The 25,532-nt window shown below is 42.6% G+C and overlaps 1 protein-coding gene across 2 annotated transcripts; it reads right to left on the bottom strand.

Annotated features, from left to right (window-relative positions):
• Positions 1-343: 343 nt before the first annotated feature.
• Positions 344-25,331, bottom strand: UBXN7 (UBX domain protein 7). Of its 2 annotated transcripts, none has more exons than XM_032193760.1 (11): positions 25,259-25,331; positions 22,208-22,355; positions 20,182-20,249; positions 17,436-17,501; positions 15,523-15,635; positions 9,209-9,355; positions 8,742-8,832; positions 7,546-7,673; positions 6,735-7,128; positions 5,893-5,972; positions 344-1,134 (listed from the first exon to the last, which is right to left on the bottom strand). In XM_032193760.1, the coding sequence occupies exons 1-11, from the start codon at positions 25,329-25,331 to the stop codon at positions 973-975; spliced, it is 1,470 nt and encodes a 489-aa protein (XP_032049651.1). In that variant the 3' UTR covers positions 344-972. The 2 variants fall into 2 exon arrangements, with proteins under 2 accessions (XP_032049651.1, XP_032049652.1); XM_032193761.1 differs by lacking the exon at positions 25,259-25,331 and adding an exon at positions 21,133-21,246 and having other exon boundaries at positions 22,208-22,252.
• Between the last annotated feature and the right edge of the window lie 201 nt (positions 25,332-25,532).

Below are 25,532 nucleotides of genomic sequence, written 5' to 3'. Positions count from 1 at the left end.
AGAAAGAAAAAGCCAACTACTTGTCAAGTTTACCACGTGCTTTCTAAGGTCCAAGGTCTTTACAGTATCCTGCCACCTTACATGATCAGTTGTAAAATCCTGAGAGCAAGTAAAAAGGGGATGCTTGGGGAGAGAACAAATGGAATTTCCCCCTGCTTGTATGGAGGAGTCAGTCAGCTCTGCTACAAGAGTGGACACAGCTTTGTCTCCAGGTCAAGAAGCTGATCCCATACAGGCTATCACTGTTTTCTCCTTGCAGGTTTTTTTTTTTTTTTTTTGGATAAGGGTATTTGTTTTTTGTTTTTTTTTTAAAAAAAAAAAAAAAAAAAAAAGCAGTGTCCACTGGCAGCATTTAAAGGATGAAGAAAATGTGCATGCAACCTAGAAGCCTTTCAAGTAGACGGGGACAGAATACCTTACCACAGCTCACCTCAACTCCTTCCTAAAAATAAGTTTTAGCAGGGTGCTAGATAAGTGAACCCTTCAGAAGGCTGTAAGGTTAATGGAGACCTTTCACACAGAGAATCAAAACAAAGAGAAGACCATACTGAAGATTACACTCTCTCCTTACAGAGAGATGACTCAGTGCCTTATCACACAGTATTTTCAAATATAAATTAAACAAAACAGATTTAAGAATAGCAGCGAGAAGGGTATGTGTATTATGGCCACTGCGAGCCCCAGCATATTGGATACACAGATAATTCTTTTACTTTATTCCATGAAAACAAAGGAAAGATGTTCTTCCCAATGCTCTCTGCAGGGCCCAAGCTGAGAACAAAAGTAAAACTCTGAACACTCTCATTTGGTCACAAGAGCAAGGAGAAGGGAAGAAGAGAAAGAGAAGGGCCAGCCAGCTGCCTGCCTGATTTCAGCACTGCAATCCTATGACCCTCAACTGCATATTCAATGAGTTGGTGTCCTAGGCAAAGAGGAGAGAGGAGGAAGGCTGGGAGAACTCAGGCCACGGTGCTAATTCCTTTCCTGCACAAAGACAGTCTCTTGAGGACACAGGCCTGCCTCCTGTAATGTGATCTCATAGTCCAGGTGGGAGAGTTTCCTTCGAGGGAAGTTGGTGAGAAGTTCAAAGCGTTCATTGGGGTATCCTTTTGACTGGACATGTTTCACAAGAGCCTAGGGAGAAAGAAAGGCAAAGAAGCATCATTTAATTACACAAACAAAAAAAAAATCACAAAAAAGTATTGCAAAAGTATCCTGGTTTCCTTTAAAAAAAAAAAGTCTGTAATCACTGAGAAAGAAAATTTTGAAATTTTGCACATAATGTAGAACTTTGCTACTTTATTATCTAATTTGACCCTCATGTGGTGTGAGTAATCACAGAAGCTAATTACCAAGCAATCCTAACCTAACTGATCCTTTAAACAGAATATATACATAGCAATACATTAATTCAAGCAATCTGAATTCTACGTCACGCATTCAAGCCACAGTAAAATAAGATTTGCAAAAAAAAAAAAATCAAAGTGCCCCAAATCAGAAGCCCCCTCACTTGCTTATTAGACATTACCCTTATTGAACCTAGATGCTACCAAAGAAGTATTTTTGTCAGACAACACTGACAAAAACAAATGCAATTTTTTTTTTTAACTGGAATACTTTTTTTCCTGCCTTCAAGAAGCATGTTTTTTTGTTGTTGTTGTTGGTTTTTTTGTTTGTTTTCTTTTTTGTTTTTTTTTAAAGCACTTTTTAATTCATCAGCTTCTCTGCCTACAATAGCAATCGAGGCAGGCTACAGAGGGCATTGGGATGATGGGGTACCAGCCTCACAACCCAACACTCAGATGCATCAGGAGGAGCTAAAGCCCATGCTACACAAGAGGTTTCACAATTTCCTTAGCAAACACAGCAGATGAGAGGACAAAGTAGGAACAGACAGGGACAGAGAAATGGAGATTGGCTAAGATACAACAGGGAGTACAGCAACAGAGCAAGACTGGCAGAATGAAAAGTCGCAGGTTTTTGAAGAGCTGGAAAAAATAAAATAGGTATGTATTAAACAGAAAGCATGAAGAAATCAGGAGTCCCAACAATCCTGTTCGCACAGTTTTGGTAAGTAACTTAAGCTAGTAAATTAAGTGCAAGGAGGTAAGCTAGCAGTGTTAAACTTCTACTAGGACTAATTATTCTGCCAACTTCCACTTGCTATTTAGCTGACCTGCTGGGACCTCAGCGAGCCAGCATACAGCAAAAAGTGGCTGCCATCACAGGGCTGGCAGTTACTGTAGCAGCTCACACCCACAGGGCTCAGGAGATCACTGGCTGCTGTTCCTTTTGGCATTTCAGTTCTAGTAGGAAAGACGGCAGAGATACAGCGCTGACCTGACACAAGATGCAGCCTCCCACCCCAGCCCGTGGCACTGCTCTATTATTTCAGGGGCACCGGGGCAGCTGGAGTGCCAAGGAGAGAGGTGTTTGCAAAGGTGATGGGCTACAAGGATGCGTGGGGCTGTGAAGGATCGGGTGGGAAGCAGGCTTTGGTTGAACCCCTGAGCTGTCAGCTCAAGGAGCTGCAGGAAGAGGTCAGCACGTTCTGCTGCGCCGGGGAAGATGAGCAGGAAAGCAGCAGCAGGATGCTGGTGGCAACACTACGTGGGCAAGAACTGAGGCTTCACAGTGCAGATGGAATAGGATGACCAGAAGTAAAACTCAAACACACACAGGGAGAAGAGCAACTTGGGGGATAAGGTTCCCTGACGACTCATGACCTGTGGCAATAAAAACAGCAGCTTTCCCATCATCTGGAAAAACAAAATAAAAAATCAACTGAAAAACAGATATAAAGTCTTGTTAATAAATGGCAAGGACAAACAAGTTCCACTGGAATTCAACTGAATCTACTGGTCCTGCTCAGTAAATCAAAACTAGCAAGGAGAAGCAGTGAACATTGCAGGCAGGGACACCCTTCTGGGGGGACTGAGGTACCAGCTGCTGACCTAACTCCGAGTCTTGGGAAGTTTGCTGCTTGCTTGAAGCCAAGACCCCTTGATGCCAAAACTCCTTAACAAAGCTCAACGTGTGTCTGAAGTGCACCCTTGCAGCAGCAACAGCAAAGCTGGGCTGCATCAGGAAGAGTACGGCCAGCAGGTCAAGGGCCACAACTGGAACACAGCGTTCAGTTTTGGCCCCCAAATTCAAGTGAGACAAGAAGAAACTAGAGAGAAACCAGTAGAGGGCCATCAAAGCGACTAGAAAATTGGACATGTATTGGCACGTGAGAAAGGCTGAAGGACTTGGGCTTGTCCAGTCTAGAGAAGAGATGGCTAGGTGGGAATATAACAAGTGTTCTGACACAGATGATGGTATTTCTTTCACAAGGATGCATGGTGAAGAGAGACAATGTACAGAAACTGATCTGCAGGAAATTTAATCTGTTTATAACAACATAAATGTTTAACATGAAAGAAATTAAACGTTGGAGTAACTTTCTCAGAGCAGCAATGGAACATCCTTTGCTGGAATCACTCTAGACTCAGCTTGACAGGGTGCTGGATAACCTCGCCTACAGCCCTGCCCTCAGAGGGTTACACCAGATGGTCTCCAGGCATCCTCTTCAACATGGGCTTTCCCATGATTTGATGGCTGCAGAACAGCTCGGAAGGTAATCTGCAGAAAGATTTCTTACCAGTTCATCAGAATGCACAGGCAAACCTTTGGGAGAAGGAGACTGTGGCCCCAACCTCCTCTTTTACCTGGACTATTCTGCAACAGGCTTTGCACATTGGGATGCCTGTGTCTGATGAGGAAAGTAAGTATGTTAGACTGCCTTTTCAAGCAACAAGGATAACCCAAACTCCTCACAAACCAGTATACCAAAAGATTTGGTTCAGTTTACTGCCCACATCTTGCCCCCGTTTTAAGGCCAACCTTTCCTGCACACTCTATGACACTTGCTAGAGAATGGAAGTTATTCAGGCAGCCAAGCAGCTATGCAGACAAAGTGCTAAGCTGCTGAACAGAGTGAAGTCAACTACTTACTGCACACAAAGAGCAACTGCTTCTACAAAAAGGCAGTTTTGCTTTTTTTTTTTTTTTTTTTGCCTGGGGAAGAAAGAGTTACAGTAATATCAGAAACAAAGATGTCCTGGAGATAACAGTGCATAAAGCAGCCACTCTTGATCAGTAACAATGCAAGGATTAAAAAAATCTGTCTTCAAAAATAGTTTTGGTGGGAGAACAAAGTCAACGTATCAATTAAAACTTTCAAAGTACAACTGTTTCCTTATACAATTTTCTTTTTATAGTTCTGGACAGCTTTAAAATGAAAGCATCTAAACTGAAAAAAAGCTTGGAAACGATGCTCACAAAACAACATCTGAGACTCTGCCTTCGTTTGACTGAAATGGCTTTAAAAGATTGCATGAGTCCCACCACATCTTTTAGACAGGTGAGAACAAAAGCTGCCTGTTCAGTTCTATAATAAAAACAACACATGCACATCTCCACCAAACCTTGTCTTACCTAAATTCCTCTGCTACCTGCAGAGCAGACAGTGAATAATCTACGTGCTGAGATTTGACTTATTTTCCAATTGTCAGCTACCACAGTCCATTAAAAGGAGTCAAGCCAGAAGTTCGGATTATTGGAAAAACTTCAATTTTACACCTATATATCATGTAAATTAATTCTCTAACCATGGATTACTAGCACTTGTGCACAAAAAAAAAGTTAGTTGCACATGCAACGGTAACTTAAATATTCAAAAGTTCGCCACGTTTAATAATATATGCAACAGACTGCTTTCGGAGAACAGTTCAGATATAAAAGAGACCTTGAAAAGATCACACAGAGATGACTTCTATGGCAAAGCAGGAAGGAAGGTCTGACACAGGAACACTGGTTCCTACTATAAGAGTGTCTCCTTCAGTCTTCCTTTCATCCTCAGGGCTCCACAGTCACCTGCAGGCAGTCTGCATCTTTTGAATGGTTTTGAGACAGCTGCTGGTGTAACAAAAAAAGACTTTTTTTTTTTTTTTCCCTTTTAAAGCTTTCAAGCAAAAGAGTAAAGATGAAAACATGACCCGGAGAGTACATTTCTAGAGGTTTCTGGACTCTTAAGTCTTATTTTCTTTAAGAGATGCAAACATTTTTCTTTAAGCACCTTCTGAATCTGCATGAGGTCTCTGAAGAGCTGTGCTTTAGTCTTCCCTTAGACTTCAACACCGAGCTTTTGAGTTCCTTACACTAAAATGAGCTTTATTGGCCATTGTGTCATGAAAACAGAACGGCTAACAGGAATACAGTGAACTCTTTACACACTGCTTCCAGATGAGTGCCTGTGAAAATCTGATGGAAACACCATAAGTATTGACCTCTCCAGCATAAACAAGACAGAAGAACAGTTGAGAAGGACACTTGAAGCACGGTGATTAAATGCTACCATAAAGTCTGTTTTGGGAGAGCTTTCTCCAAAGTCTACTGTCATCCATATCCAGAAGGGAATGCGGAAGCATGCTGAAAGAGATGGAGAACAAGAAGCAGGAGTTTTGCCTTCGATTTCACCATTGTCTGCCCACGGCCAGTGGCTAAATGTTTCAATTTGAAGAAAAGATAAACGAGTGAGCTGAGAGTATTTTATGGTAATTTAATGACCAATGCAAAAGCTATTCGGAGTCATATTAGATAGAAAACTAGCAGCTTGGGGACTAAGAAAGATATGCAACCTAAGCAGCAATGGAAACATACAGAGCCAGCAGAATCTGTTGATCACAAGAGAGGAACAACAGGGGAAAAAACACAACAGAATGACAGTGAAAGTGCTCCCTGCTAGTGCCTTTCACTAGATCTAATTTCATTAGTGCCACCATAGGAAAAGAAATTCTCCAGTTTCAGCTTTCCTGTACTCAAACAAGGATTCCAATTAACTCCACTCACCAGAAGTTTAGCTTGTTCGGGCAGTGAAATTTGTTCCCTCTTTCCATCTGGATACCTTAGCATCAGCTGTGCCTTTGGTCCTAGCATAAAGGAAGTTACTACAAGTTAACAAACAAGAAGGCAGCTGAATGGAGCTCTTCTGTAGATTTTAGGTGGCACACTGCATAGGATAGTAGGGTTAGGGACTGGAGACAAATACAAAGCTTTTAGCACACGAGGTTTCAGTCTGTGAAGACATACTTGTACTGCATGTGTTTAAAATAAACGTATCAAACTCAGGACTCTTGGAAGAGTTCACAGTACTGACCAAAATCAGTCAGTGTTTCCAGAGAAAAGCATACCGTGCTACCTCTGCCTGTGAGACCACCTCACAACGCTGCACCTCAGCTCAGAACCGCAAGGAGAAACAGAGACTCCTGCGACTTGTTTGTATTAGCTGAAGTTGCACCGCTAAAACTCAGTCCGGACCCTCAAGGCAGCCAAGCTGAGCACGAGGTGGGGCTGCTGTCATTTCATTTCTCTCCACCACACCAGTAGAAGCCCTGTTATATGCATCTGCATTACAGCAATGTGAATTTCACTCACAGACAAGGTCTCAAACTAAGAAACTCGAGCTCAGTGACTAACATGACTGCAGCATCACTGCATCAAAGTGCTGCTGCCGGCAACATGAACCGCCCAAACATCTAGTGCCAAGGAGGGAGTAAGACAGAAGAAAAGGTTTAGCTTTTCAAAACGAGGGCTGAAACTATGCTCATCAGTGTAAAGACTTTCAGAAAAGAAAGCATAACACAGGTCACTATAAAAAACAAACAAACAAAACAAACGACAAGGCCACTTACCATTCACATCTAGGCCCTGCAACGTACTTTCAGGCTTGTCAGTTGACTCCTCCAGTATCCCTGCATCAATGCAGGGCAGTACTCTGTGATTTGATGTTGTTCCAGGCTCAGTCCTTGCAGGGGGCTCAGGCTGAGGCCTCCGGCTCTCCTCTTTTTTGTACCCCAAGTCCTTGTGTGGAGACTTCCTCACCTTGGCAGGATTCTCCGATTCCTCCTCCTCCTCAGATCCACAGACAGAAATAAACTCTTCGCTTCCAGAAAAAAGCTCTGACTCAGACTCCTCATCTGATCGACTCTCCTGCTTGGCCTGCGAGGAATCGAAATGTGTCTCCTGTAACGAGGCTCTGATAGCAGCTTCCAACTGGCTGTCCTCACTGGCATCAATGAGACTCTCCTGTTGAATACAGACACAACATAAAGACATTAGAATGGTTTTAGATACGTACTGAAAATCAAGAGGACATTAAGTTGCTCCAAAGGAAAGCTACTGAAACTGTCATGAACAAACAGCATGGAAAGCTAGTCATCCTGTGACTACTTAATGATTCCTCCTTGGAGTTTCATACGGAGTAGTAAATCTTCCTTCCACACACTCACAATTCTGTGCCTGTTAAATCCAAAACAAACGCTGAAAGTGCAAAAATAATAACCGAGGAAAAAGGGGAGAAGTCCACGGTGCATCACTGCTTTCATTTTTGCATACTCTTTCACTAATTCATGAAGTCTGTTTATACTACTGAATTGGAAGTCAGTCCAGCTGGATACAGGCATACTAGATTTTCTTCCAGGTTTCTGCAGTCCTCATACTTACCGAACGAGAGCATTTTTGGGGAGGGTTGGTAGAATGTCCATCCAGCTGTCCATGCTCACTCAAGAACCCAGTCACTTGGTCTAAGAAAGAAGTCACGTCCAGCTGGTGCCACTCCACTAGCTTCTGGCCTAGGGAACGTAAGTCACCATAAAATGTATTTTTCAGCAACAATCCTCCTAAGACTGCAGCTTAACCATCAACAATCTCATTTCACTACTGTGCAAGCACTATGCAAGAATCCACTTTTGTGGAACTGCAGCTGCCTACAGGCCACCACCTGATAATGACAGAACTTCCTCTCTTCACCCCCTTCAAAAGGTTCCACTCACGTACAGACATAAATACAATCTGTATTTAGTTCCGCTAAGGGAAGGTGTGCAGAATGGTGTAGTAGGCATCAAAATTAAAAAACCACAAAACACTAATTTTATGAAGAAGCATTTGCACATACATGTCTGCTTTGATTCTGCACCTTGGCAAGCAGCATTTATTTCCATAAGTAAAGTGCTGAGAACTTCAGTTTCAACAACAAAAAAATTGTTTTGAGGTGGTTTAAGTCAAAACAGCAAGAAAACTCAGCTCTAATGAAAGAAGCTATTCCTTCAGTCCTGAGAAGCATGATACCAAACCATTAATACAATTTGCCTTCTACAATGATAGAAAAGGCAAGGGTTCTGTCACTCAAATGGAAAAGTTCTAATTTCAAAATAGCTCGAGGTAAAGGTGTAAGTTGGCTCATTTAGTAAAACAAACAAACAAACAAACAAAAAAACCCACAGGATTATTGATCTGTATTCATGTAATAAGTACGTTGCTTTAATTATTTCTAAGATATTTTACTCATCACAAGATTTCAATCAGCTTTTAAAAGGCCACTTCAAAAAAAAAAAAAAAACTGCACCAAAAACTAATTTAAGAATTTTACCAGCAGGTGGTACTATTTTCAATTTTTAAGCAAAGTATTTGATAAACTATACCAAGTACCATTATCAAACATAGAATTTCAGAAAGCCTTGGGAGTTTTGTTCCTTTAGTTCTTCCAGAAGTTCTTTCACTTCTTCAGGGACAAGATGATCTCTTGGAGGACAAATAAGAGAACTGAGATGCTTTACTTGCAACGTAATACATATTGCCAAAGACAGTATTCTAGCCTACAACTGTATACATAAACTGCGGGTAACTGTTACTTGTCTTACCTGTCCTGGGATCCAGGATGGAGACATAAGGGAAGTCTGCTAATTTATAGAACTGTATGTACCTCTGGCCCTCCTCACTGTCATGGTACACCTACAAAATACCACATTGGAAGCTAGTTACTGAGGGGAGAGGGAACAAGAACTCCAACTTGAAAATGTACCAAGTTTTTCACTATTTTACAATGTATGCTCAAGTGGTATGCACATGTCTCAGCAACTTCTGCAAGCTGAATACGCACCTCTAATGGTGTGTGTATTAGAGCTTAACTGATATTTTTTTTTTTTAACTGACATTTTGGATCCACACTGTGTATGCACTAGAACACGCATCCATAACTACAAAGGTTGTCTCTTCCACAGTTCTCCAAGAGAACCACAGCAGTACCATTTTATTCAAAGAAGTCTGTTTTCGCTGTCCTATGTATCAGGACATCGAGTTACCCGTGTGGCTCCACTAAGTTTCCCACCTGCCAAAAAATGAAATGCTCCCGGATTATGTTCTTCACAGCCTCGTTGCTCCAGACATCACGGTTGAGACACTGGCACGCAAAATCTTGCACATTCTGAATGTTTATCATGAGCCATTTGTTCTGCATCTGACCACACTCCTTGGCCTGTAAGCAGAGAGAAAAGCTTAATTAGTTAAAACCAAAGAGCTAGATATAAACAATGCCAGCAATGATCAGTGATGGCTTCTAACAGTGTCAGATTTTTCACCAAAACCCCTTCACAGTGAGAAAGATGGACAGAGCTAGCGCAAAGGCATCCACAAAACAGAAAGCAGGGCTGAAAGACCTGCTCAAATGAGATTGCTTGAATTACAGAATCACATCGATCAACAGAGCTGCTGGATTTCAACAAGCCAAGCACAGAGTGGGAAAAGCAGCTTTAGGACTGGGGTGGGGGAGAGGTGAAGGGAAAGACACTGAATTAAGTATTTGTTCAGGGAAGGGTGTAGTCAATCACACCAATCTAACAACAGAGAAAAGACCTGTTCACTCTAGAGATAAACCTGTGGAACATCTTCTATTTAAATAGCATAATTGACAGAGGACTTGCGTAAATGCAACAGGACCACCTCTCTCTTTTTTTTTTTTTTCTCTCCAAGTTTTGAGTTGCTCTATTACTGTACAACTGCCAAATTAGACATCCTTTTCTGATGCTCGTTATCCAGACTGCAAGTTGGGAGGAAGACGGGAAGGCGCAGGAAGAAATCTTACTGGTTTGAGTCACAAAGCTGGCATAGTCTGACTGCTTGGTTGCAAGTTAATGGTAGGAGTTTGATCAAGAATGTAATTCTGATCGCTGAACTGTCATACCTGTTGAAAAAAAGAGGGCTATATCAACAGAAGGAATGCTCTTACCACCTGGAGAGACTGGAACTAGCATACGAGCTTCCCTTCCTTTTTAAAAAAGTATGCATTTATTTCTAAGTGCATTCACCATCCTGCTGGTAATGCACTTCACAGCAAAGCCAAGGAATTAGAACGTTACAGAAGATTTTGCTGTTTTGGGCAGTAGTTTGTTCCCCAAACCAAAGCATTTATGTTTAAGGTGATTTTTAACCAGTGCACCTTCGATAGTCAGTCTATCTGATGCATGATAGACCCGCGAACCCCATCCACTTAGCTCAATGAAGTTCAGGCCTCAACACTCCTGTTAAACCTGTAAATGTTAAACTCTAAGCTTGCTTGTTGTTCAGGTCTGTAAAACATACTCTGCATGGCCAAATGACCTGCAGAGCCAAACAGCATTTTACTCAAAAAAAAAAAAAAAAAAAAAAAAAAGCTACAGAAGAAAAAATGAATGCAGAAGTGTGGAATGTTCCTCCTGTTGTCACAGGGGACCTCACACCAACTAGGTATCACTAATATTGCCATGTGAGAATCCTGTGTTTGCTCACCAGAAGGGAGAAACAAGGCAGGTGGCACCTAAGTAACTGCTAAGGGTCTTAGTTATACTTGTGATGCCTTTATTTTAAAGATTTGTTTTGAGCTAGCCGTGGGATTTGAGGACTAATTCCAGGCAATCAGTTTAAGATGAGGCCTAGAGGTACTGCCCAGGATTAAAAGGGAACGTATGTCAGTATGTAAGGTCAGTTAATCACTCTGCCTTTGTTCTAACAGAACCCAGATGGCACTGAAAGAACAAACTCAAAAATATGTAACTAGCATAGCTGAAAAGTGTATCACACTCTTCTACACTTACTTTGTATACTTTTTAACATTATTAAAAACTTGGCTGTACCTCTCCTCCATCCAGCCACTGCAGGCAGAAGGGTACAGGCAGGAAATTCCACATGACTTTTTTGCAAAGGTAAGTTTTCACCTGGAGAGCAGGTCCAGCTCTTGAAACTACTTTTAACTTCCTTGTAAAAACAACAGGCTTCACTCTGAACGGTTAAGAGGACACAGTTACACTGCTACCATCTCTCTCACACACACACACGCTCTTACACAGCCACTGCTTTTTTGGAGGTAGAGGGGGAGCGTGGAAGGAAGAAATAGTGTGGGTTTAGAGATTACATTTGTGGATCACTTTGATGAACAACCAAAATAACAATGCAGGGCTCAAGAGCTGGCTTGCATAGCCTGAAAACTGCCTGATGGCTTTAGATCCACTGTTTCCTACATCCGTTCCCTGCTCTCACTTCTCCTTAGAGGTACGAGTGCCTGGCACTTCACAAACAGCACCCAAAGGGTAAGTACAGAGCAGCTCCTCGCTGCAAGCATTCCCACTCAAGCCTTTGGCAATCAGGAACTTCCAAAGACAGACGCTTGTTAGATACAACAGGACAGATCCCCAGAAGACCAACGTCCCCTAAATTCACCTTTCCCCTTTCTACCCATCCACATTTTTTATCACTACAACTTACGGCAACAAACCAGCCATCACAGATCTGGCTAGACAATGGGGGAAACAAGCCTTGTGTTACGCTCGCTACTGCCTCTCCCTGGAAACTCTCGCTCCTGTACTACTGAGAATATCATGGTTTATCATTCGTTTGGCTTTTCTGAACCATGTATGGCTCATAAATTTTGCGCTGGCTCTTTCTCATCCCTTTGCTGAAATGCACTGCTCCCTTCAGTCAGCAGAGAGGAACGAGGAAGTGGAGCCAGCATCTTGTGACCTTCCAGACATCTCCTAGTCAAGCATGATTCAGTTTGGAAGACACCAGGTGACACAAAGTCAGAACAAAAGATCCGTCTAACAAGAAACATCCTATTTATGTCAGGCTTCCACCTCTTGCCTGGGCCAGCACAGGACAGGGTGCTTTTCACCCTCCTTTCACCAACCAGCCATTCCTTAGCCCGTGGTGCATCTGCAGGCTCCACTTATGCCAAAGGGCAGCCTAGAAGCACTTTATGCAATAATTGCACCATTTGAGTACAAAATTAGGTTAGCTTCCAAACTATTACTGCTTGCTTCACACAAAGAAAAAAGTCAGCATCAGCTGTAAAGCAGGGAGCAGCTAAAGACATTTAACTTGTAGATGGAGGAAACTTCATACAGATAGGCTTGTAACTCTGCAGCATCACAGCTACTTCACAGAAACCCCAAAATCCCGATGAGTATGAAGTACAGAACTGCACATGCTAGAACTGTCTGCTCCCAGGACAAGAAATGCAAGCTAAGCCAATTTGGTGCATACCCCCCCCAAATTAACAACACATGCATGAAGAAATAAACACCTACAATCCCAGAGAGCAATCTGTGACCTCAGAACAAAACCAAGCTGCTCATTAGGAAGCAAGTTTGGTGTGTTGCTCTACCAATTTCTACCTAGCAAACTCTATGTTAAAGAGATAGCAAGTGTGAAGCTTCATTTGAAGCTCAATATTAGAGTCAGGAAATAAAAGCTAAAAATCCCTTGTGCAAGCTTAACTGATCCTTAACAGCTTAATTGTACAACCACGCAACGGTCCGCAGATACAGACTTTTACTGGCACTGTTTTGAAGGTCTGAAAGTTTCTCTGAAATTCCCTAGCAGGGGAAAAAGGGCAGTTCAGGCTAACACCTTACTGGCATATCAGTTATTCGCCTCTGGTTTATTCAGCCCTATTCCACCATGGGCCATCAGGTAACTGACATCCACTGCCTCGCCCACCACGTTCAAAAGGGCTGCAGGATTAAAATAAAGTCTTTTACAGATTTTCCGTATCATTTTTTTTCCCCTCTCTTTTACACTGTAATGAAGTTAGCCACACACAGCTTTACAAGTGTAACGATCATACTTCTGTATTTCTGAAGCACACTGCTCCTTGATGGAGCTCAAGTTAAAAAAAAATCAATGCTTGTGTAACACTTGAAAATTTCTCTTTGATGAAATTTAATTCACATCTATTCTTAAAGGCTGGTATTGGAGAGTTAAAATGAGATGGCAACTTTTTGCAACTTACTGTTAATAGAGATTTTTGTGGGTGTTTGAAGGAAAACTAATTTTCTCAGGCAAAACCAAGGATAAACGAATCTACCTACTAAGCTGGAGCACCTAAACAGGAGCAACAAAGATGGACAACAAAGCTGCATGAAAAGCTTACTAAGACCAGCCACCACCACTACTTCTAAGTTTGAATAAAGGCATAAATATGGATGGCACACTGTAGGCAGACTGTTCGTGCACACCCCTCCAGAGCTTAGAGCACATCACACACCAGTAATAAAAAATAAAACCACAGATTAATACTAAAATACAAGAGCATCAAAACAACAGGATTTAGTCTTTGGTACTTTGGAATGGGATAAATATATATAAACTATATAATAGAGATGTTATCTAAGTGTACAGAGAAGGAAGAAGCCAACAGCAGCTTGTTACAGGCAAATTTTGAGAAAGATTCTGGTCACTGGGTTCACAGGAGGCCCCACATCATCCCAAGCTGAAGCAGTACAGCAGTGCACAGTCATAAAAGGTAACACAAAAAGGGTAATGGTCAACAAATTGAGAAGCTAAGATTTTTCTTGCAAGAAAATTGAGGAGCATCAGTTTGAAATGAAAGGTAACAAATGGGATGAGGAACTGGACAAAAACACAACAAGGTGAATACCGATACCATGAAGTGCACGTGTCTCTAAATTTGGGTTACTACAAAGAACAGGACGAGGTGTGTACATACAAACCCTGTGTTGTTTTTTGTTTTTTTTTTTTAATCTACACAATGGAATAAGAGTGCACAGATTATGACAATCAAACCTTTTGATCAGCTGCATCTTCCTCTGAAATTAATTCTGACAGTGGTGCATGCCATAGTCAACATTGCTAAAGTCTTGATGTGTTTTCAGCAAGACATGAGGAGACTTGCACACATCTTAGATTCCTCAGCAGAGATTACAGGGCGCTTGCTGACTGCGTATACACTCTAGTATGGAGCAGCACTGGCTGTTTTATGTGAATTCCCTTTCTGGGTCCCTCAAGCCACATTTGCTTGGTTCACAAACACCTCTGAACCACAGGCCTGGTCAGGATCATCAGTTGGAGGACAAAAGACAACCTTGTTTGAAGTAAACCCTGAAGCACATATCATGAGGCAGTGATGCCTCAGCACCAGCTACTTGAGCCTGCTCGTCTGCTTCCATTTCACCAAATTACTTGCTGAGGTAGACTCGGCTATCCTCTGTCAGCATCCTTTCCAACCTGGAATTATGTCGTAAGATTAAATATATGGAGGGCACTGTCAGGCCACAGAACTGGTGACAAGCCAACTGTTCTTTGGTGATTCAGGAAGCACAAAAAGAGAGATGAGGCCAACAGGATGGGGAGCTGGAGCCTCAGTGAAGGCAGCACGTCTCTAAAAGTTCTGCAGCAGTATTTCAGCATGGCATTAGAAACAAATGTAACAGCGTAAATAATGTTTGTTCAGCTCACAGTCAGATCTCCAGCACCACTGGCAGTGTCTGCACTGCCCCATTTGGTCATTAGTTTGCATTCTCATGAAATCATCTCTAACACTCAGCTACTTAAAGGTGACCAGGCAGACGCTGAGTAGTAACTGCGGCTTTCAAACAATATCTGGAAGTTGGGAACTCAGAAAATAAAGAGATATACTGATTTGCATAGTCTCTAATCACTGACTGGGGCACTGATCCAGATAGTAGCGAATTCTGACTAGACCCCCAAGAAACGCAACAAACAGAAAAGGTGACACCTGAGATCACTGAAATCCTACAGCCCCCTTAGCGTTCCCCTTCTTACAGGGACAATCTCTTGGACAGTTTTTCCATCACGACCAAAGGCAGAAGATGATTGCTGTAATTTTATATACAAACACGACTTCTACTGAAGATAAAGTTGGATCTTCATAACAATGCCACGCCCAGATACATTTACAAATACTCAGGTATCAGAAATCATTCAGCCATGTTAGCAAAACTGCATGAGCTTTCTAGCTGGGCTGGGCTGCAAATTATATGGCCCCTTGCAAAGCACTTACTCACCCATTAAAAGACATCTTACTTCAGCTATTTCTATTTCATGCTGTCCAAAGATGCTTCAAGGGATGCAATTCTTCCATTTTTACCAGCCTCATTTGTGCACAGAAGTCTTTCAGTGAGCACTATTTGCCATGCTGGCATTTAAACAACAAAAAATGCGGTCTACAACCATTAGTTAAATCCTTCAGGAGCCACCAACATTTCCATAAGCACTGTATCAAGTATTTATCACTATGTGGTCCTTTGCAACTTTCTCATCAGCCTACATACACGCCAACAGCCTAACCCAGGGCTTTCACACTGTACGCAGCCACCACAGACGGAACTTCACCAAAACTTCAAAACTTACCGTTTCGAAGCTGCCTTTGTGCATCAGATCAATGGGAGGCCTGAAGAGGTCTGCTAGAGTAGTGAGTTTCTTATCTACTGCCCCTCCATTTCGTAGCTCCTGTTCCTGTCGAACTGCACAGCCCCAAGAGGAAACAAAGCTGAATTAGACAAAATACTCACATGATGGATTTACTACTGACTTGACACTCATACACGAAACTTTTTGGCACCTACATCACAAGGTTGGTCCACACTGAGTAACATTTAGCTGTTACTTAAGGCAAGAACCCCACTTGTCCCAGCTTTCTCAAGCAGTGAGAATTTATTTAAATACATCTTAAGAAATGTAAGTATCAGTGGCAGTGGTCACGTGCCAATATTTGAAAACAAAAAAATGTCCACAACTTGTCCCCCATGATGCTTTTAAATAGAGAAAATTGAGCTACACTGTACGATCATAGCTTTACTCAAGAGTATTTCTATTTCAACGTTTGTAACACCTCAAGGTAAAACAATGCCACAGAAAGATTCAGTTTATGTAGAGAGATCACAGCAACTGCTCACCTATATGCATTATATGCAGGGATATAATGCAGTTTACGGAACCAAGCCATTTGATATGAGGAATAACTATCTCATAACTCCAAAGTTCTCCATTTGTGAAAGGAGTTGCCAAGGGGCCACACCATACAAGCCACTTTGGAGCAAACACTGGATCCCTCCAGGGATAGAAGTATCCCTGTGGAGCAGGCCTGGAAGCCAGGAAATAACATGGACTTCTCTGGCTAAAACGACTTCTTCAGAGATAACCAGGATAGTGCTATTAACCCATAAAAATTTTTACCATGAAGCGCCATTAGTTTGCATCACAAAAAGTTTGCATCACAAAAGTTTACACATCACGCACCTCTAAATGTTTTTGCTATAAGAGAGCGGAGATGATGAGAAAAAATTTAAGGGCATGAAGTTGCTGTAGATTCTGTGTTTTTACATAGCTGCCAATTACTTTAGTACCTGACTAGTTACTACTGCTGGAAACCCCTGACCAGAGCTGTCAGGAGAAAGCCAGCAACTACAAATAGTTATTTTTTCAGCATCCAGTAGCACCTAATAACTCAGGAACCTGGTCCTTGGTTAGAGCTCTTGAGCACTCCCACAACATTAGCAGAAACAACTGGGTAACAGCGCAAAATACCTGGTATCTGTTGCTGTTAAAGAAGCCTGTTCTGTGAAACTTAATGGCTTAAATAACAGCCAACACTTTGCCATTTGGAGATTCTGCATATGAACGAATAGACAGTGGTAAACAACAATGTGAATTTTCACATGATCCTTATGTGTGGCCAAGAAAGAAGCCTCAGGGCTACTCAAATTTAATTCAAGTGCCAGAAACACCACTGGCTATCCAAGAAAAATTCAGTGGATGAAATTAAATTCTACATAGCTATTATATTCTTCTCCATTTTTGATTCTCCCTAAAGCAGAAAAAGTGTTTTTTGAAAGTTATCAAGAATGTATCTGGCATACCAAGGCATGCTGAATATACCTTCGGATGGTTTTACTTACATACCCCGGGCAAATGTTTGGACCAGCACCCTTAGTACCTGCTTCATATGTCCACTACTCAGTACTCTCCCTTCAGCCATTCCATAACAACTTAAGATTGCCCCCAGAAATAAAGTAACAACCTTAACTGCACCCAAAGCACGTGGAAAAGAACTGTCACCAAATGGTACTGCCACAACAAGGAACAGCCTAATAATATTTTTCCAAAATAACTTTTGCTACACAGTAAGCAATTAAAAAACATTCAATGACTGAAAACTATCATAGCCTATGCCGGCAATTAATTTGCAATCATACTTAGAAAGAAAAAAAAAAAAAAAAAAAAGAAAAGGAAAACCTCTTAAGTACTGATCTGCAGACACTTACTGGTTTCTGTTTGAAAATCCCGAAAGCCATCAAATATTGAGCGCGCAGGTCTGCGTCTTTTAGGAGCTTAAAAGAAAAGAGTATTTAAATAATTATTCCAAAGGTATTCTATCAAAAGCATTACCTATTAGTACCTTCCATCAAACATTGAACAACAAAACAGGAATTCAAAGTATGACTGATGTGGGAGTAAAATCATTAGGAAAGGCTGGAGGAGGATGCAGACAAGTAGTTTGTGAGACCCATTCACTCCTATCATATCCTCTGTCCAGCAAACCTTACCACAGAAGGAAAATGGATCAACAGTACACAAAAATTTAAAGTTAGCCCTTGCAAAAGAATACCTTCCTTATTAAGAAATGCATTTGTTTCTTCCACAAATCATTTCCACTCCTTTTTAATCTCTTATCCAGATCCTATCTTTGTCTGCATTGGCGATAGCCAAGTTCTTCCACTGGATCCAGTGTCACTGCCTGCAAGGAAACCTTCAGGTGGGCACAGTGGGCCAGGCAGGTAACTGAAGTAGTGCCTTACAGCTCCTCTGAAGTCCTATGATACGCTAAAAGCACTGCAGTTGGGATGCAAAACAAAACTACCCGCCAAGATTTATTTTAACTATTTGTCCGCTTTACTTTGATTTGAAAGCAAAACAGCTTTAAGAAAGAACTTTCAAAGCATAATTGTTAGAAGACATGATAAACATTAAATGAATTACAGACAGTAAGATAAATACAACATATACCCACCAGAAATGTGTAATGTGTGGGAAAAATCCATTTACATTGAGGAAGCATGAAATACATACAGGTCACAAAGCAAGTACCTCCAAACCTTGTTTTTAGAGATCTTTATGGTTTTGCACCCGTAGACAAGAGGTGCTGCATGCACTGTCACCCTGTGCCGCATTAAGGGCAAGGAGAATGAACACAGCTCTTATTTCTTGCATAGTGTATCAAGAAAATAATAAGAGCGTTTTGCACAGCATATGAGGAAATTGAAAGTAACCCTGAATGAGGAGCACGCCTGTGAGCAGTGCCTGTCCAATTCCAGTAAGTAATGTTGCTCTCTCTCCTAAAAGCTTACCGCAAGCACAGCCTGGTACAGCCAGCTGCAGCTTCAAACAGCAACTGAAGGATCACTTCAGCAAAGCAACATTTGGCTCCCCGGGCTTAGCTACAAGCCCAGTGCAGGTGTGCTGTTGGACTTCTCTGATTTATTTTGCAGTGCGAGAGCGATTCAGCGTATCTGGCAGAGCAAACAGACACGGGCTTTTCAATCAGAAGAAAACCTAAAACATGACCTCAATATGAGGCTCTTACAACCAGGAACTGGAATATTTCCTGCTTGAGATTAGAGCTGAAAGGACCAATAGAAGTAGCTTTCCAGTGTCAGCTGGGCTGCCGGGCTGCTTCGTGCTATAAACAAAAGTGGCATTAATGAGAATATTTGCACTGGTGGATGAGACAGAGCCAGGAAGCTACCACTGATCCCCAGATTGCCTCGGTAGGGCTGTCAGGGACAGCATGTCTGCGATCAGTGTGTGACAGGCGGGTAGAAAAGGATCAGGCAAGAGGGCTGGCAGATCATACTCCTGCACTTTGTGGGTTTGTGAACCCACAGACCTTTGACAAAGACTCTGCTGGGTCACAAAGAAAGCAAGAGGAACAAGCTGGTGCGCTGCCTTCAAAGAGCCCTCAGCAGGTCATCTTCTGTAACCACCTCTCAGCTTGTGCATCCTGGCAAAAGATGTCTCCGATGTTGAGAACAGGATCAACAGAAAACCAGTTCCACAGTAAACCTCAGATTTGATCTCATGGCTCTCTCTAGCTCAGGAACTAAACAACTGAAAACAAATTTCCTATGGGTACAGGATCACATTAAAGACAAGCACTCACATGTCTTTCCTTGTTAAAAAAGACAAGATTCTTAATCCAGCTGACGTGTTAAAAGCCATAGACAGCCTGGTCAACACAAAAAGGACAAAGACTCACAAGGGAAGTAAGTAACAAAAAAAGAGGGAACTTTAGATCTCTATACAGAGGTGGACACTATACATAATGAAAGGATAATGCACCTGGTAATCTAGTCCTGATAGTGAAGAATTCAGAGCATCAGTGCATTAGCTAAGTACTAACCAGTGTTTTAGTTAAGTACGCAACAGAAATCAGTATTTCCATTACCTCTTTGTTTATAGCAAAAAATGTTTCAAAAGCAGAACAGCTTCAAAAAACAAGAAAACTATCTGTGTGATACAGTTTTAAGAGCAATTTAAATTCTTTTAACGAAGAAATGGATAACACGATGAGTAACAGAACAGTTCAACCCTTCCTCATGGATCTCTCTGAGAAGCATCCATTTGTCCTCTCCATTTTTACCTGTCAGTCAAATCCCCAGCTTGGACACTTTTGCAGCAGTGTTGCACAGTTCTGACGCCCCCCAGAACACAGATGTGTACTCATCATTGCTAATTGGCTGTTGCCTCACAAAGTCCCATGAAACAGGAGCTAGCAAATTGGTACCACTGGGAACATAGCAGCTCCAATAGGCAAGGTTTTAAAGAGCACCAGTGTATTTCCAAGTATGCAATCATTTTACACAGCTGCACAGTTGCAGCAAGAGAAAAACAAGAATAAAAATATGTACACTGCTTTCTTTATGTTCACCAAGTTCTGCTCTTTTCTTGTTACGTAAGCTCATCTCAAGGTATTTTAAGAAAACAAAAAAGAAAACAAGAACACAAGCCTACCTCCAAACAAGGGTTCAGGTTCTACTAAAATTTCCTGTTTTTGAGGAATTGGAGCTCGTACTTCATCCCTATCAAAGAGGAGAGAAAAGTGAGAGATAATAACGTTCCAAGTACTACGTAAATTATACCCTGTTGCGCTTCAAAGGCTCCTGCAACTTGGATCAGCTAAGGATGCTGCTGTATCATTGCACAGAATCAGAGATTTGGGATCAAAAGGGACCTCAGAGGCCATCTATTCCCACTCAAGGCACTGAAGCAGGACTTAGTACACTACACATTAAGATCTGGCATTGATCACCTTTCTACATCTTGACATTAGATTATACGAATCCTTGGGTGACTTGATCCCAGACTTTGCCAATCTACTGTTCAAACATTTTTATTTCTTTAGTAACTTCCTTAGAACTTGGAAAAGTTTATTAAAAAATAACAAAGGCTAATTTGCCACCCTCGTGGCATGTTTATCTACATAGAGGGGAAAAAAAGATTATTGGTTACTACAAACTTTCTCCTGATGGAAGACTTTTTGCCTCCACTTTAAACTCACGGCCCTTTCTTTTTCCAGAGGAAGGAAAACAAGGTGGTCAAAATTGTCATTTCCCTCCATACAATTCTGAAGCAGTTATTTGCTTTCGTAGCTGGGCTCCTTCGCGTAACAGCTTAGCTGTGCTTACAGAGACTGCTAGGTAATCTGAAATTATGCCTGGGAGAAGAAATAAAATCACAAGGGCTACAAAAAGTATAATTCACCCAGTACCGTCACCTAGCCCATGGGTCTACTCAAAGGAGCGCATGGGCTCACACAAGGAAATCCACTGCCACATCCTGCCTAGGAACTACTCCTGAAGCACCCTCTTCCCTGGACTCTCCAAAGTCTTAAGCGTGCAGTTTGTGGCTCTTGGCCATGCAGGTTTCAAAAAGTAACTTGTAATGTCAGCAAGATGCACTAACCTTGCTATTAACCTCCACATCTTTGATTGCTGTTGTGAAGCTAGTTATTCTCCATTTTGCATTTGCATATTTATTTTTCTCTCTTCCTAGAAGTAACACTAAGCTGACCAGCACCTGGAGGGTGTCAAGTATAAAAAAGAAAGTATTCCAATAAAAACTCGAATCGTAAGTCACTGACGTGCCAGAATTTGTCTAGAAATTAAGAACTCTAACACCTACAGATACAGACTTTTAACTTCATTACCTGTCAGGTTCAAGCAGGGAGGCACTTAAACTATAAAGGTTAATGCTCAGACAGTTGTTTAAATTTATACATGTGCTTCAGAAGTATAAGCAACACAAAATTTCTTTAAAAGTCAGTTGCCTTATCCTTGAAGTGGAAGACTTTCAGAAAGACAAAAGCATGGCTAGGTTTAATTTAGACCTTTTAACAAATGTGACTTGATACTAATTAGCTTCCACTCAAAATATTCCACTCATCCCAAGCAGGCACATTAACAGGCAGCACTGGAAGACTCTCTGCCATGCTGAAGTGCAACAACACTTTCCTTTATTGGCATGCAATGTGTAAGACACTAATGCAGATTTTGTGGTTGCTTATTCCTCTGCACATTAGCGTACACAATCTAGCCATTCCAGTGCCAAATCTAGCTACTCCTAAGAGAACGCAAGAAACTGCTTACAAGCAGGACTGAAGTCACTATGTTTTATAAGAACCAAAACAATGGAATTCTCCCAGCAAAGCCAGAGTGCTGTAGCAATTTAAAAATAAAAATCTCTTTCCATTGGATCCCCACTTTAATGTTTCAAGCTCTATCTGTAAAATCAGTGTGCATAACTTACAGAAAACTTCTGAAGTACACGCAAGAGAGACCAGCTTATGTAATAAGAACAGCTTATTTATTAAGAGAAATATCAGGGCAATCAATTGAACAAGATCATAAAAGAAGCACGTTATTACAGTGAAGTGACAGCAGGTTAGGAGAAGGAACAATCATTTTATTTGTTCTGCCTTCCACTGTTGAATTCCTTAGACAGACAATTCACTTATACACAGATACGTTCAAGTACATACTCGGTGTGCGGTCGAACAGAAGACACCCCTGCAGAACTGGTGCTTGGCTCCTCTGCTATGCCTCCACCGTCCAGAAACATGGTGACAGCCATCTCCAGGTTGTTGTTGCATGCTTCCAGCATGTGTTTTCCCACGCTTTCGCTGGCACCTGTAACACCAAAGGAGAAATTAAAGCATTCTTCAGAAAGCGTGTTGATCGGCAGCACTGGGCACAGCTAACCAGCACGCTTTCTCTCTCACAGCATTAACCATCAGAGCCGCTCACCAGTTGCCATTTATCCCTAAGGCACAACTGTAAATTGAGACTAAGACATATCTCAAGGGGGAACGGAGTGCCCAGATAGAGGACAGCCAGGCTGCTGCCTTCCACAAGTAGAAAATGTAGTGGAAGCCATACAAAGAGGTTTAGCACAGTCTTTGTTTTTTCCGGATACTTTCCTGGTACAGTTTTCCAAACGTTAATAGGTGTACCCATCTTGAGTTCTGTTGTGGGATACAAAAAAAAAAAAAAAAAAAAAAGGAAAGAAAACCTGACAACATTCTTACGGGGTGAATACTAAATACGGTGCTAAAGTTATTTACCCATCTACAACAGGTACTTAAAGAACAGATCCCCTGTTTTTCTGAGTGCTCTAAAATGTAAAAGCAATGAGCAGAAGCTCAGTTCACATAAGAGGAAAAAAATAGTAAACAAGGAGAAAGCAGTACTTGCACATGCAGTGATTTGTGTCATGACTAACGTTTATTAAAATGGGCCCAACTAAATCTGCTCTTTTTCTTGTTGCTCAGGATGAAATACTGCTTATCAGCACCACGGGTAGCTCTTTGCTCAGAGGGTCAGCCTCTGCCCCCCAAAGCTTACTCAAAATCACTGTCAAACAAAAGCACCCTCATCAAGGGAACCTCTCCTGTACCCAACCTTCTAAGAGCCTACTTGCTACATCATCACCCTAGAAGTAGCAGGCTGCCAAAGAGTTTATTTTCATATAGAAAAACTGGTACAGAGGAAGAGTAGCAAAATGCAGCTGAACCAGTTTGGGAGTAGCTTTTGGATCTGTAATAATTCTTAGCAAGTTCACTACAAGTCACTGAGCTGAAGCAAACACCGTTTTCCCAGCATCAGAGTAACAGCTAACATGAGAGAAACACAATTATTTTTTTCATCAGATGCCTGAGATTTTTCAGAGACTTCTAGATTAAACAGGCTGATAAGTAAGAGAAAATACACTTCTAGAATTGATTTATCTCCATGGTTTCAAAGAGCTGCACCATTTCGTTAAACCACAAAGAAAGCCAGGCAGACCAAGGGAACGGCTTTCTCAAAAACAAAAACAAACAAAAAACAAGACCAAAACAACCTGCCCCAACAAGTGTAATCAGATGACACTTAGCTGTACTTAAAGACATTAATCAAGATGAAAAAAACGCAAAAGAAAAAACTAGTAACGTCTCAAATCAAACATAAAAGCATCAAGCTCACATTTTCCCACTAAATGCTCTTTGGTATTTTCAGGAGCCCATTTCATTGCCAGTTGTACCAACCAAACACCACCTGGATAGCCTGGATTATACTCACCACCCTCCAACCTTACTGCACAGTCACGTTAAGTCATTTGTTTAGAAGAACTAGAAGAACAACTACATCCAATCCTACACTACTTAAAGATATCGAGTCTTCCTCACTCCTGAGGAAACCACCGCCACATGAATATTTTCAGTGCTTGTGACGGCACGCAGAAAATACTAAATATTTGTTAAGACTCAAAACAAACTTCAAAGAGATCCCATCATTCCATTAGTGAAGATTTACACGAAGTACATTAGCACTTAGTAATTTTCTGGGTGACAGCACCAAAGAAACACAATCCTGCCATCTGGGAACAAAAAATATATTCAAGACAAGGTACTCTACAATCAGATTGCCATATGGAATTCATTTAGCTTTTTCCATGCAAACATTGGTAATTTTGTACACTTACAAGTCAAATTGGAAAGCTGATAACACAAACCACCAAGGGTGTGTGCTACCGAGCACCTGTCACTTCACACCAGCGTTGGCAAAACAAGCTCCACAAGAACAGACTTTTGACAGAACCTTGAATTCTGTTAAAAGGAATAAAAAAACTTCAAAATCCTCCTTTAAGAGCGGATGGGTGAAGTGCAGCAGGTTCTCATTTTCCCTTTTGAAAGCATAAAAGGGGGAGCTCTTATGTTTAGCACAACCCGTAAGCAGAAAAAGCTGTTGGGCAAACCAGCCTGTTCTGGTTACCTCTTGAACAACTGTCTCAGGCACTACTGAAAAAGGAAACACCAGACATCCTGTAATGGAAACAGACTGACTGTAGCTTTTCTTTTTTATTTGAGATTAATTCTTGGTGGTTTCAGCAAGGCTAACTGAGTGACCCGCAGCCTGTCAGCGCGCTGTACTAGCCCTGTTCAAGGCCCAAGCACACACACACACTGAGTAAACACAGCCACAACCTGAAAACAAACTGCTTGGAGCAGGTGAATCGCGAGCAGCCGCGCTCGTACCGGCTGAAGAGCCAAAGGTATCTGATGAAGCACTCCTTCGGGCCCAGCCCTGTGGTGCCATGAGCAGGGGGATGAGGTGGGCTGCATCCACGGAGCGCTCTTGAAGCAGCTCACGTAACCGGGTTCTCAGCCAGCCGCCACCCCTTAAGAGCTGTTTTGCTGCTGTTTTGCTGCTTTTTTGCCCCAAAAGGCGAACGAGGGCTGAGCCCGGCCCCCTGTGCCCTCCAGCTGCGAGCCCACCGCCGGCTCCCGGCCCAGCAAAACCCAGAGGGACCCCGGGGGAAGGAAAGGGAGCAGAAGGGGGGCACCCCTCTGGCAGCCCCCCCACCGCCCCCTTCTCTGCGGGGCCCTCCCCACAGCCCCGGGAGCGCGGCCGCGGCCCCGCTCCGCCCCGCGGGGCCCAGCGGGAGCTGCCCTCGGCCGCCCAGGAGCCCGGCCTCGCAGGCGGGCGGCAGATCCGTTTTGTGAAGCACGAAACGACGGCGGCCGGAGCCGGGCCCGGCCGTCCCCGCGCCTCACCCGTGATGGCGGTGAACTGCTGGATCAGCCCCCGGAGCGCCGCGGAGGCCGCGGAGCCCCCGGGCGCCGCCATCTTGCCGCCGCCACCGCACAACAACACGCACGCCGCCGGGCCCCCCCCCCCCCCCCGCACCGCGCATGCGCGGGGCCCGCCCGCGCCCTTCCTCTGCCGGGCCGCCGCGGGAGGGGCGGGGCGGGCGGGAGTTGCCGTGGCAACGCGGCTCGCGCCGCCTCGGCCTGACAGGGGGATCCCTGACAGGAGTTTTTTTTGGGG

This window comes from Aythya fuligula, chromosome 9 (genome assembly GCF_009819795.1).
Source record: "Aythya fuligula isolate bAytFul2 chromosome 9, bAytFul2.pri, whole genome shotgun sequence".
NCBI classification, from domain to species: Eukaryota; Metazoa; Chordata; class Aves; order Anseriformes; family Anatidae; genus Aythya; species Aythya fuligula.
The sequence above is the reverse complement of the archived record's forward strand: the minus strand, read 5'-3'. Positions and strand labels throughout refer to the sequence as shown.

Coding starts and splice junctions, on each gene's coding strand:
- UBXN7 (XM_032193760.1), bottom strand. CDS start 25,331: ATGGCGGCGCCCGGGGGCTCCGCGGCCTCCGCGGCGCTCCGGGGGCTG. Junction 17,502..20,181: donor ACCTGAACCCTTGTTTGGAG/GTAGGCTTGTGT, acceptor TTTTCTTTTAAG/CTCCTAAAAGACGCAGACCT. Junction 1,135..5,892: donor CCGAACAAGCTAAACTTCTG/GTGAGTGGAGTT, acceptor CTTTCTCCCTAG/GCTCTTGTGAAACATGTCCA.